The sequence below is a fragment of the Panulirus ornatus genome, chromosome 1 (genome assembly GCF_036320965.1).
Source record: "Panulirus ornatus isolate Po-2019 chromosome 1, ASM3632096v1, whole genome shotgun sequence".
NCBI classification, from domain to species: domain Eukaryota; kingdom Metazoa; phylum Arthropoda; class Malacostraca; order Decapoda; family Palinuridae; genus Panulirus; species Panulirus ornatus.
Window position 1 is genome coordinate 64,982,506 of NC_092224.1, and position 13,456 is coordinate 64,995,961.

Consider the following 13,456-nt stretch of genomic DNA (forward strand, 5'->3'; position numbering starts at 1 on the left):
ACCTCAGCTTCCATGGTTCCAATCACAGGCATCTAAAACACAACACAGACGAGTTTTTTTTTTCTCTTTAATCCAAACTCTCTCTCTCTCTCTCTCTCTCTCTCTCTATATATATATATATATATATATATATATATATATATATATATATATATATATATATATCGTTGAAGTGCGTTGATCTAATCAATCATATAAACTATACTCCGCGATCTTTTGAGAGAACACAGCTGACCTCGTAAACCGTGTTGGATTAAATACATCATCAGACACAGTAAACAGTTCATCAACATCCGAGACTGAGCAGTCTGACTGAACTGGTTCCACCCGACTCTACAAAGTCATCTCCCGATGCATTCACCAGACCTGATCAACACCGGTTCGTATATGCCAACTACGACATCGTGCCTGTCATTCCCAAAATATGGCTGATCAAGACGGCTGGAGGATGCGGTTTCGTGGGGACAGCCAGGCATACTTAACGGATGACCTGACGGTCTGTGACTCGGTCATTTCCCGAAGTACAACGTGTGTGTGTGTGTGTGTGTGTGTGTGTGTGTGTGTGTGTGTGTATGTGTGTGTGTGTGTGTGAGAGCGAGAGAGAGAGAGAGAGATGTATACTTAAGCAGGGGCGAGTATGGCGAGGTGAAGACTTTACCAGAGGGTTAGCGTGTGGTCATGGTGAGGCAAAGGGAAGGTTAAGGGGACTTAGGAAAAACGTTAAGAAACCTTAGGAGTCAACCAGGGAGTCACGTCAGACATGGCTAGCTCTTTGGGGCCCTTTTGGCCTTCCAACGACCAAAATCATCAAAGGCCGTCTGGGTCAACTCACACACACGACCCGGAAAAATCTTCAAACACCTTCCCTCGAGGCGTCGAGGTTTTGCGTGGGCCACAAACACTCTTACTGCGTTTGTGGTTCATCCATAACACATGATTCCTAGTCCAATGATCTCATTTGTCTTGCCTAAGCTTTCGCTGACTTTGGCCACATTATATATATATATATATATATATATATATATATATATATATATATATATATATATATATATATATATATATATTGGAAAGGATCACAATTTTGCGCGTGATCAAGATATTCCTATGAGTTCACGGGGAAAATGAAACACGAAAAGTCTCCCCTGATGATGTGACTATTACACGAAAGTGCACTTGGGAACTTTTCGTGTTTCATTTTCCCCGTGGACTCATAGGAATATATATATATATATATATATATATCCCTGGGGATAGGGGAGAAAGAATACTTCTCACGTATTCCCTGCGTGTCGTAGAAGGCGACTAAAAGGGAAGGGAGCGGGGGGCTGGAAATCCTCCCCTCTCGTTTTTATTTTTCCAAAAGAAGGAACAGAGAAGGGGGCTAAGTGAGGATATTCCCTCAAAGGCTCAGTCCTCTGTTCTTAACGCTACCTCGCTAACGCGGGAAATGGCGAATCGTGTGAAAAAAAAAAAAAAAAAAAAAAAATATATATATATATATATATATATATATATATATATATATATATATATATATATATATATATATATATCTCCAAGTTTCAAAAAATGTCTGCCTGTTGGATCATAAACACATTTCCCATTCTTACCAAGAAAAGAATCGGTTTTTGATCATCATGACATTTGTAATCTTTGGATAATTGTTGACATCCATCACAGTAATCATACTTGTTCCTGACCATAAATTCTTCATATTAATCATACTTGTTTTCGATCATACTTAAACCACCACCAACTTTTTTTTTTTTTCATTCTCATGAAAGACAATAAATGCACAGCTTATATTCTTCTTAAGATCTATTTATCCATTTATTCACTAATTCACGCATTGATTTATATATTCTATTGAGTGACTTCCAGACTGAAAAGCGTAATTGCAATCACCATAATTCAATATTTATGGTGAGTCTGTCCCCTAGGGTTCATCACCTCCTCTCTCTCTCTCTCTCTCTCTCTCTCTCTCTCTCTCTCTCTCTCTCTCTCTCTCTCATCCTTACTCGGGCCCTGATGAACAACAAATCAGGAGTTTAACTTCTTGAGGCGCAAATTCTTCTTATTTTCTTTTTGTTTCCAGACAGATGATGTCAATCAGTTGCGCAACAGCTGCCATTACTAATACTATCAAATTTCCTGTTTCATCAGCACCTTTCTGACGAGGGGGGGGCGTTTCGATTTCCTGGGCGTTTGTATACTCGCTTCGAGGTGCCATACTTTCTCCCCTTCCTGCCTGAACGATCTAGTCTCTCCACAACTTACGAATCATGACAACCCCTACTTACCTACCTACCTACTTACCAACCTACCTACTTACCTACCTACATACCTACTTACCTACCTAACTACATGCTGTCAGTCAGCCAATTGTGTGATAATCATCTAAACTGCTCGGTCCATTTTCTACCCATAATTTCAGATACTTTTCTTTTTTTTTCTAATCCATTTGCGTCATCAGTCATGTGGTATTCTCAACTTAGCTGTCTATAACTGTCGGTCCTCTTGTTTATATTGTTCAGTATCCAATTCGTCATTTAGGTATTCTAATTTCATCCATACTTCCTTCCATCCTTCCTTCTTTCCTTCCTTCCTTCCTTCTTTCAGTCATGGTATTCACTGTACTTGTGTGTACAACATTCCAAAATTGGTGTTCACCGTTCTCTCTCTCGTCAAAGTTTTTAAGTTTACTTTTTCTTTCTTTTCCTTTGATTTCCTCCAGTTATCATGGCCAATATCTCACTTTGAATCGAGATGTTTCCTTACCCAATGTTCTTCTATGTTCTCTTTCCCAATGTTCTTCTATGTTCTCTTTGCCAATGTTCTTCTATGTTCTCTTACCCAATGTTAAGTTACATTTCTTGACAAGCGCTTTAAGAGTTCACTCGATTCATCTCCAGTATAATTCTCCTCAAAAAAAAAAATACGATGTTGACATATCATTTCTCTATATCTACATCGAAATACTAAATGTTCTCATGTTATACCATTCATCCGTTTTGGCTTCCTCAGCTGAACAATGTTCTTCAGTTGAATGTTATCATCCGTCTTGAATAACCTGTTGTTCAGAGTCTAACGTCTCGCCTAGTATTTCTAAATTTTCTTAACTGTATTTTTGTTCAAATATATTATGAAGTTAGTTATGTATACGTGATCAAACCGTTCTGTTATGTATATGTGATCAAACTGTTCTGTTATGTACATGTGATCAAACTGTTATGGATATGTGGTCAAACTGTTCTGTTATGGATATGTGGTCAAACTGCCTTGTACATTTCGGTATTCCTCGCCTTTGTTTACGTAACCGCTGTTCATTAACCACATTCTGACTATCAAGTAATCAAGTTATCATCATTTAAATTCTTTAGTTCTTAAAATGTCCTCGGGAAGTTGTTGGAGAATTCCCAGGTTTTCAACATTCAGTTTATAGATTCTAACCCATCAGCTCGTCTACGTCCCAGGCCCAGCTGGTGTGTACATGTACCAGATACAATGTTCAACCTACCGCTAGGCCTGGAGCCACCACGGGCCGCCCGCCCGCTTGCTGCAGAGTACACAGGGAGACCATCCCTCTGCATCCTTCCCCTGGAGGACGAGCCCTGTGGGAATCGGTCATCCCCTAGTGTATAATATGGGGTGTGGCCCCTTGGGAATGATGCCCTTGGCCAAACACGAAGCTCACTCCTGCTTCAGACGACGTGTTCCATTCGTCCATGATTCGGTGACTATAGAGGAGGCACTTCGCCAATCGTTCCCCCCGGTCTCTCCCGTCTCTAATCTCTAATCAGCTTCCTTCTGTGTTCTAATCACCTCCCCGGTGCTTCCCTCTTTCAAAGAACTACTCTTCGTCGCCTCTCATCCGAAACCCCTGAGGTTCGCATTCATGAACCACCATGTCCTCCAGGTCTGAGTGAACCCATCCTCTCGCTGCTACCTGCCTCTCCCCCTTGATGCTCACCTCCACTACTTCAAGTACAGTGTTGTTCGCTGTCCGTCGCTGGGGGGGGCGCCCCCTCGACCATGGCCGCACGTCCTCGTAAGTAGAACTACCACACTCGTGACGTGTTCTGCGTGTGTCTCACGCACGGCGTAAACATCCATCGGAACACCTCTTCGTCATCGTGAGGGATGAGACGTAGTTGTGACATTCATGGGCGTATGATACGCTTCCTTTCCATTCCTCCAAGTGGGAGGTTTCCCTACGTCGTACTGGGTACTACGTCAGCACCAGAGTCCACCTGGCGAGAGGGACCTGGGAACGGGTGGTGGGGGTCGAGTGGTCGACGGTGGTCCTGGGTGTAGAGGGGCCTCGGGCACGGCGAGGGGTAAGGGGCGGCAGCAGTGGTAGAGACGTGCTCAGTGGCACATATGGGCAGGCCGAGGGTGTGGTCCAGACTTTCCATTCAGGTGCCACCACAAGGCCGGGAAACGCCACAAAAACCGGCACCCCCCAACACCCCAACCCCCTCCTTAACCCCCCCACGTGTAGTACAACACCGATGGAACGGCCTTCGCCCCTCCCTCTCCACGGAGTGGGATGAGGGGGGTTAGTGTCCAGCCTACAGACTGACCACTGACCTGCTGCAGCATCTGGCCATAGAAGGCTCCTCCCTCACCACCACACCTACGGTCTCTGCCCGGTTCACTACTGCCACTCCTCGTGTGTGTGTGTGTGTGTGTGTGTGTGTGTATTACCATTGCCGTCTATCAGTTACTACACACATTTCCATGTACTTTTATACTGTTTATCATATACCGAAGACTACCTGTTGTAAATATACGAGTTCGCCTTTCCATCTGCAGTGAGAGATGTGGCCCAGTTTGTGCAGCGCCTCTCGCCAGCCCTCCCCTTCCTCACCTCCACCATGAGCTCCCTATCATCACCTCATCCACCCACCTCAGCCGGCCTCGCCACTCCATCCACCCACCCAACCAGACACACCACCCCACCCATCCGTTGCTGAAGCAATACTGTGCAGAGAACAACAAAACAGCAGAACTAGAGAGAGAGAGAGAGATGAATAAATGGACGCTTCTGAAACAGTTTTATGATACAAAAATGGGCACTTCTGGATGGGAGGGGAGAGGCTGTTATACACGCCACGGGCATGTCAGTGAGTGGGAAAACCATACCAGAAGGCCCATTGGCCTGAGCTGGGGTTACCTGCCACATAACATATTAATACGACGTTTTTCTTCCAGACAGATGAGGTCAGGACCAAGCCACAAGCGAGGGAGGGGGTTATGATGTCACAGGGTAGTGAACTGTCCAATCCCACACTGACTATGACGAAACCCCATATCTGCAACCACTGTGTTTTACCCCCACCAGAAAACCTGTGATGGGCAGTGGAGTGTGTGTGTGTGTGTGTGTGTGTGTGTGTGTGTGTGTGTGTGTGTGTGTGTGTGTGTGATACGGGGAGAGAGTTTTACACTTTTATTACACCGTTTCTCTACCATTTTCAGATGTGCTGTGCCTTTACTCCCGTGTACACACACACACACACACACACACACACACACACACACACACACACACACCAGCCTAAGCCATCAAGGACCAGATCCGACGGGAGGATGAACACCTGGATTGGAAGTAGGCCAAGTGCCACGCCTAGGATTCGAACCCATGCGGGTCCGACCCCGAGATGGCCTGCAGTGACTCATGGTCAGTAAAGCTAACCACTACACCGTGTGTGTGTGTGTGTGTGTGTGTGTGTGTGTGTAAATGCAGTTTGTGTACGACAAATTTATTAGGGTTCACAAGAGTAAAGCTCCCTACCCACACGTACAGTTAGGCAACTAGAAGCGGGCAGTTCAACACTGACGCACCGCTTATGTAGGGAGGGACCACCTGCCTGACGATGTAATTGCCAGTTCCCAGAATATTCACACCAGGGGAGGGAATGCCTCGTATGTACCACTGGGCCGCTCAACAGGTAGAGGGAACATCAACATGTGGAGCTCGGGAAGGCGTCCACATGATCAGAAGGAGGAGGGTACGCGACCGTAACTACATAAACGCTGGAAGACCCTGATAGCCGGAGATCCTGCTGGAATTGGGCCGTGCCACCACCTTCAGACAAACTCTTAAAGAGTCCCTTCCAGTACGAGACAAAATACCAGGCATGGTAGACCCAGATCTACCACCTCTTTTGTACTATGTCTGTAGATATGGCTATATACACGAGTCGAGGCGCACCTCATACTGCAAGCAGATGTCACCGAGAACCACCAGTGTGATAACAGACCCCCCCGTACACAGGACCATGTACATCACCAGGACGCTGCCTCACGCCAGCTGGACGGTCCACATGCATTGTTGCCAACCACAGCTGTCACTGTCGCTAAATTCATCTGCTAAACTAGGTACAAACTATCGTTATGAATATGATAATGCTCATATACGTAACTACGAGCTAAATTGCATTGATATGTTTATTATTATTGGGTAATACAGGCACTACGAGTGTAAGGAAGAATCTTGATATTACAAAAACAACGTCTAATATAAGCTCCGACCGAATGCGACGTCGTCTGCTTTGTAAGCGGTCACAACGCCAGCGGGAAATCTATATCATTTAGCGGAGACGCGAGAGGCCTCGGCTGCTTGCTTGCTTCTCCCGCCCAGCGCGCGGGAGATCTGGCACGTCCGCCGCTGTTGCTCTGGGCAAACTTGGTGAACATTAGGCTCCCTCCTGGCTGGCGACACACCGGGGGTTCGTTTAAACATTTGCGTCTAACACACGGTGTTCAAATTCCCCGTCATGAAGCGCACAATCTCGCACGAATAATAATAATAATAATACTGAGCCGCGCTCACTGTATCCGAGAGAGAGAGAGAGAGAGAGAGAGAGAGAGAGAGAGAGAGAGAGAGAGAGAGAGAGAGAGAGAGAGAGAGAGAGAGAGAGAGAGAGAGAGGGGAGGGGCCTGGGAAGTGGTCTGACAACCTACCTGCAAGTAGGAAACATTTGTGGGGATTGATGACAACACGACTGTCCAGGCGGGGACTTGGCGTTTTCCCGACCCTCCGGACCGTGTAACCTTTCCTTGAGTCTCCCCCCCTTGCCATACTTTCATTTGTGCCAAGATCAGCCATTTCGAAAATGGTGAGGTACAAACGGGTGCAGTCAGATAATACATTGCATACGCTAGTCTTAAAGCTTCGTGCGTGTGCTAAAAAATAAATCACATTAGTATATATTTATCATCAACATAAAAAAAAATAACTGAATTACTTAAACCGTTGTCCTGCATACCTAACTCCCACCGTCACAGAGCTCTTTAACGTCAGCAGTATTTAAGGAACTTAAGTTTTTTTTTTCACAATTGTTTTCTTATCAAAACCTTTTAAGTCTACTTATAACTGTCAGGTACTCGATATGACGACAAATCTACAGTTGACCTATAACTTACATAAAATATACGCCTAAGTCAACGTTATTAGGGTCAAATCATTCGCAGAACACGATAAGTTTGAGTAATTACGTTAGTTCACCCTACGAGACAACGAGCAAAGATGAGAAGAGAGTGAACGAGGAACAAGCAACCAAGGATACACGTTGTCAACACAAGTGTTACATAGGAATGTAGCAATGTCGAGGTTCAAGATCATATTAGGTCCAGAAAAAGAATGAAACGTGCTTAAACCAAAAGAAAAACACCATGTAAACTATATATATATATATATATATATATATATATATATATATATATATATATATATATATATATATATATATAAGGTAAGGTTAGGTTAGGTTAGGTTAGGTTAGGTTAGGTAGGTAAAGTAAGTTAAGGTTAGGTTAGGTACGGTAAGGCAAGGCAAGGCAAGGTTAGGTTAGGTTAGATTAGGTAAAGTAAGGTAAGGTAAGGTAAGGTAAGGTAAGGGAAGGTAAGGCAAGGCAAGGCAAGGTAAGGTTTGGTTTGGTTAGGTTAGGTTAAGGAAGGTAAAGGTGAGGTTAGGTTAGGTTAGGTAAGGTAAGGTTAGTTAAGGTAAGGTAAGGTAAGGTAAGGTAAGGTTAGGTTAGGTTAGGTAAGGTAAGGTAAGGTTAGGTTAGGGTAGATTAGGTTAGGTAAGGTAAGGTAAGGTAAGATAAGGTAAGATAAGGTAAGGTAAGGTGAGGTTAGGTTAGGTTAGGTTAGGTTAGGTAAGGTAAGGTAAGGTAAGGTAAGGTAAGGTAAGGTAAGGTTAAGTTAGGTCAGGTAAGGGAAGGTAAGGTAAGGTAAGGTAAGGTAAGATAAGGTTAGGGAAGGTAAGGTTAGGTAAGATAAGGTTAGGTTAGGTTAGGTTAGGGAAGGTAAGGTTAGGTAAGGTAAGGTAGATTAGGTTAGCTTAGGTTAAGTATGGGAAGGGAAGGGAAGGGAAGGTAAGGTAAGGTAAGGTAAGGTGAAGGTTAGGTTAGGTTAGGTTAGGTTAGGTAAGGTAAGGTAAGGTAAGGTGAGGTAAGGTAAGGTAAGGTAAGGTTAGGGAAGGGAAGGGAAGGGAAGGGAAGGGAAGGTTAGGTTAGGTTAGGTTAGGTTAGGTTAGGGAAGGTAAGGTAAGGTAAGGTAAGATAAGGTGCGGTAAGGTTAGGTTAGGTTAGGTAAGGTAAGGTAAGGTAAGGTAAGGTTAGGTTAGTTAGGTTAGGTAAGGTAACGTTAGGTTAGGTCAGGTTAGGTAAGGCAAGGCAAGGTAAGGTAAGGTAAAGTTAGGTTAGGTTAGGTCAGGTTAGGTAAGGCAAGGCAAGGTAAGGCAAGGTAAAGTTAGATTAGGTTAGGTAAGGTAAAGTTGGGTTAGGTTAGGTTAGGTTAGGTAAGGTAAGGTAAGGTAAGGTAAGGTTAGATTAGGTTAGGTTAGGTTAGGTAAGTAGGTTAGGTTAGGTAAGTAGGTTAGGTTAGGTTAGGTTAGGTTAGGTTAGGTTAGGTTAGGTTAGGTTAGGTTAGGTTAGGTTAGGTAAGGTAAAGTTGGGTTAGGTTAGGTTAGGTTAGGTAAGGTAAGGTAAGGTAAGGTAAGGTTAGATTAGGTTAGGTTAGGTTAGGTAAGTAGGTTAGGTTAGGTAAGTAGGTTAGGTTAGGTTAGGTTAGGTTAGGTTAGGTTAGGTTAGGTTAGGTTAGGTTAGGTTAGGTTAGGTTAGGTAAGGTAAAGTTGGGTTAGGTTAGGTTAGGTTAGGTAAGGTAAGGTAAGGTAAGGTAAGGTTAGATTAGGTTAGGTTAGGTTAGGTAAGTAGGTTAGGTTAGGTAAGTAGGTTAGGTTAGGTTAGGTTAGGTTAGGTTAGGTTAGGTTAGGTTAGGTTAGGTTAGGTAAGGTAAGGTTAGGCAAGGTAACAAATCTCTCCGAACGTAGCGTAAGGTAACGTAACACAACCTAACATAGACGTTGAGGGTCGAGCTTTTGGGTTATTTATTATCATTATCATTATCATTATTATTATCATTATCATTATTATTAGTATCATTATCATCAATATTATTATTTTGTATTTCGAGCTTGGCTTCACCCACATTTTGATGGCGTCTGGCTTCACACACATTCCAATACTTGACGTACTGACATTCTGTATATACTGCGATACATCTTTCTTCACGACCTTACTGCTGACACCCTCAGACGATCCCGTCCCCAAATTCCCGCCCTCCTCCAGCGCGTCCTTCCAGTCACCCACCCACCGAGCAGAAGGCTCATAGGTGCACCTCCAGCCACCTGGACCAGCGCCTGGCCTGGACGTTGAACGGACCTGGGTAGTGGTGGTGGCTTGGCACACACACACACACACACACACACAGGTACATGACGGCGAGAGTCGGCACAGGGAGGTGTTCCTTGCCACCCCCTTGAACACTCGACCCCATTTGGCCTGATGTTCTCGGCTTCCAGACCCGGCCGACGCTGAGAGCAGGCCATCGTATACCCAGAGGTCGTAACGCTGAGAGCTGTGAAGTTGTACCTTCCCCCCCTTTCGCAAGTGTGTCTAACGTGGTGGCGTTCACAGCCAAATTATTGTTGGAATGTCCATTATACAAGCCTTAGTGAAGGACGGACGTTCTCTTAAAAAACATTAGCGTCGGTGCCTGACACTAACACACAGGCCATGAGCCAGGAGTATACAAGGCCACTCCCCAAAATGCTTCTTGAGGACGCGAGTGTGGCGATGCTGCAAGGCAATGTGCCCACACACCATTACAGTACAGAGCCAACAGACAAAGCACTCACTCAGCACCTCCTCAAGACGCATTCCTCTCTCTCCTTAAGGTATACAAACACCGATGATTACACAGCAGTTCCGTTTAAAAAAGAAGAAAAAAATCAATCAGACGAAATGAATTATTTCTTATCGAAGTGTGGCATCAACACTCTCTAAACCACATACTCACATCCTCATCACGAACTCTTTCTATCACCTGACCCCCTAAGACAAGTGCAGCTCATTGCTAAACAGCAAACACACCCGTCAAACATAAGACGCCACGATTTTTCCCAACTTTGATATTCTCCACGAGAATTCCTACATGCACACACACACACACACACACACATGACACACACAACACACACAGTCGTTGTCACAATGCTGTAGATGACCAGCTGCTCCGACGCCTGGCACCTGGTAAGCGAGGTGGCGAGGTGTGTACATGTTAGCCCAAGGTCACATGGGCATCATCAACACAGCTCGTCGTCATAAACTCCTCATTTCTTACGAAGTACCCAACACTCCCCCACCGCCCTGACTACCAGCTAAACCGTCGTTAGGAACCTCACCCAGTTAGGTAGGGATAATGCCACATGGGCTGACCCCAGCAGAGGATAACCGACAACGGGGCTGAGGAAGCGTCGCCCACACTTGAGCCACGAACACCAGCGCAAATACAGGCTTTATAAGGGAGGTTCATGGAACACCTGCAGCGCAGGAGGGTGACTGAAGGTGAAATGAACATGGGCGGAAATACTGTTAAGGAAATATCACATCCAAATGTATGAAATTCGAGAGCTGAATATGCACTTTATGAACAAGGTCATTCCAACTTCAACCTTTCCACAACCTGCATATCTCCGTAACCATCACAAGAGTTATGGGTCTGATGGCCAGTCTATGGTTGTTAAGATGTAGGGGAACACACACGTACACACACACACACACACACACACACACACACCTTCACGAACACCTGATCTAGAGTTTTGAAGCCACGATCAGTGTGATGCTAAGGATTTAAGCGATGCGCTGCGACGGACAGAGAGAGATCCCTTGATGCCTTACCACGCTGTGCTAGACGAGGGAAATCCGTATCAAGTTCTCTGGGTAAAGGTGAAGTTGTCGTCGGTGCTGAGCGACTCCGGTTCTACCATAAACCTTCTCACAGAGGGCAAATCTCAAGCAAAATCCAAAATAAACGTAAGGCGTCTTGTGCCATTCAGTTCCTCTGGTGTTGAGGGACATGTCATCGAATCTTCGTAATTGTGTGGATCAGAATCTTCAAGTTAAGGCCATGTTACCCCACACGTTAGATTGTGACCCCCCCGCCGCCTGTGGACATACGACCATGAGGAGGATAGAGAGAGAGGAGTGGTTGATCCCCGGAGCGTCTGGCCAGCCAGGCCACGCACACTCATGCAGGTGGATTACCACCAGACGTTGCCAAAAGGCAGAGCTGACGCGTAGCGCTCAACCTAAGGAAAATACAGAGTCACGGAGAACGAGTCGCGCGAGTTATGTCTGCTCAAGTGCTAGACATCTGAATGCCAGCTGCCCACATGTGGGTGAAGCAAAGAGAAGAAGAAAAAAAGGACAGCAACGCAGAGGGGCCAAAGTTAGTGACACACAAGAGCCACTGAACTGCTGACTGCTCACGGCGCAGCAGTCCAGATACTTGGGCTGTTTCATCCTTCTGTCAAGAGTTGGGAAAACAATTATCCATCGACTAACTCGATCTTCCGTGTTTACGAGACACGAGCAGACTGGAGAGCTCGTTTCCCTGCTGGGGGGCCTATGATCTCCCTCAACACTACGATGAACGTCTGAAGAGTATTGTGACCCTGGTGGCGCGTGGTAGAGGCGGAGCGTTGTCAATGGTTTACGATAAGGTGATGTAAGGACTTTATAAGGTGTTGTGGCTATAGTTACAGGCAGGTTACTGCAAAAGAATGAAATGGCGACAAGTGTAGGACGGTCACTGAAGCGGCGAAAGCCATGGGCTATTACATTTGGCGGGCGGTGTGGCAATACCTATATACCAATGTAATCTTTTAAGATTTGAGAGGCCATAATTTTGTTTACCCGTTGATGGATTACGATGTAACTCGGTACATCGATCGCAATGAACTGATACATTATAGACGGAATTACGAATACGTTCATATTACGGCAAACTTTGACATGAAGAGTAGACTAGCGGCCCCCCCCCCCCCATCACAACTCACAATTAGAAAGTTAAAGACGCTTATCAGGTCCCCTTAACTTCTCGTGGTCCGCGTTGTTGCACGAGCCGGACCCGATTCTAATCTACACCATAAGTGAAGACATTAATCTACTACATCATAAATATGTTCTTTAAGATGTGAACGTCATGTGTAAAAGAACGGCACAGAACTAAAGCTAGAAATGAAGAACACAGCAGAACAGACCAAGCCATTAAACCTGGTACGTTCAACACCTGAGTCCCCCATACTATCATTTTCTGTACTTACCAGAGTCAGTGGAGTTCCCGCTATAGAAAACGGATTGTAGTGGGGTAACTTTGATATAGCTGAAGTAACCTTCTCCCACTGTGGGTTTCTCTGTGTCTTCTTCAGGCTCCTGCCCTATCCTCATGCCTGCAAATACAGACAATATACCAATTATGAGTTATGTACACGATAAGCCTTAATGAATAGAAATAACTGGTAATAAGGAAATACACAAGAACTTTTTAGAGCAAACACTTCTGAGATAATTTTGGCCACAGGTATCAACACTAATAATAGAAATCTATCGAGTTAGTTTAACACACACACACACAGTCATACCATGCATAAAGGCTTCGGCTTCCATCACAAGTTTTTAGACATATTACCAATACTTTTTTTTTCTAAGCTGGGTTAGGTTAGGTTTAGTTTGTACCCTTACGCAATGTAACGTAGCTTATCACAGTAAGACTTTTCTTTTTTTTTTGTGAGTGTAGTATGGAGAGAGAGAGAGAGAGAGAGAGAGAGAGAGAGAGAGAGAGAGAGAGAGAGAGAGAGAGAGAGAGAGAGAGAGAGAGAGAAATCCTTCATGCGATCTTAATTTTCTTTTTCTTGGTTGATTACCAACATTGCTTGTCTCTAGCGATGGTATACGAGTGACGGAACTTCACCGAAGTCGGTCCTTCCAAAGTGATGACATGACCGAGCATCCGTCAACAGCGTCCTCTCCCTACGTTGTAAACATGCTGACGTCATACACTGGTAAATAAGATACGTTCAAGATATGGTACAGGTGCAGCA

The 13,456-nt window shown here is 44.9% G+C and overlaps 1 protein-coding gene across 7 annotated transcripts in view; it reads right to left on the reverse strand.

Moving 5' to 3' along the window:
• LOC139749220 (uncharacterized) overlaps positions 1–13,456 on the reverse strand; it is a 489,778-nt gene that overhangs the window by 304,889 nt on the left and 171,433 nt on the right. For 6 of the 7 annotated variants that reach the window (XM_071662967.1, XM_071662950.1, XM_071662959.1 and 3 more), the window contains one exon: positions 12,680–12,805. In XM_071662967.1, the coding sequence (XP_071519068.1) occupies positions 12,680–12,805 (126 nt within the window). Of the gene's footprint in view, positions 1–12,679; positions 12,806–13,456 lie in introns of those variants that run through there. The other variant, XM_071662985.1, reaches the window with a different exon arrangement.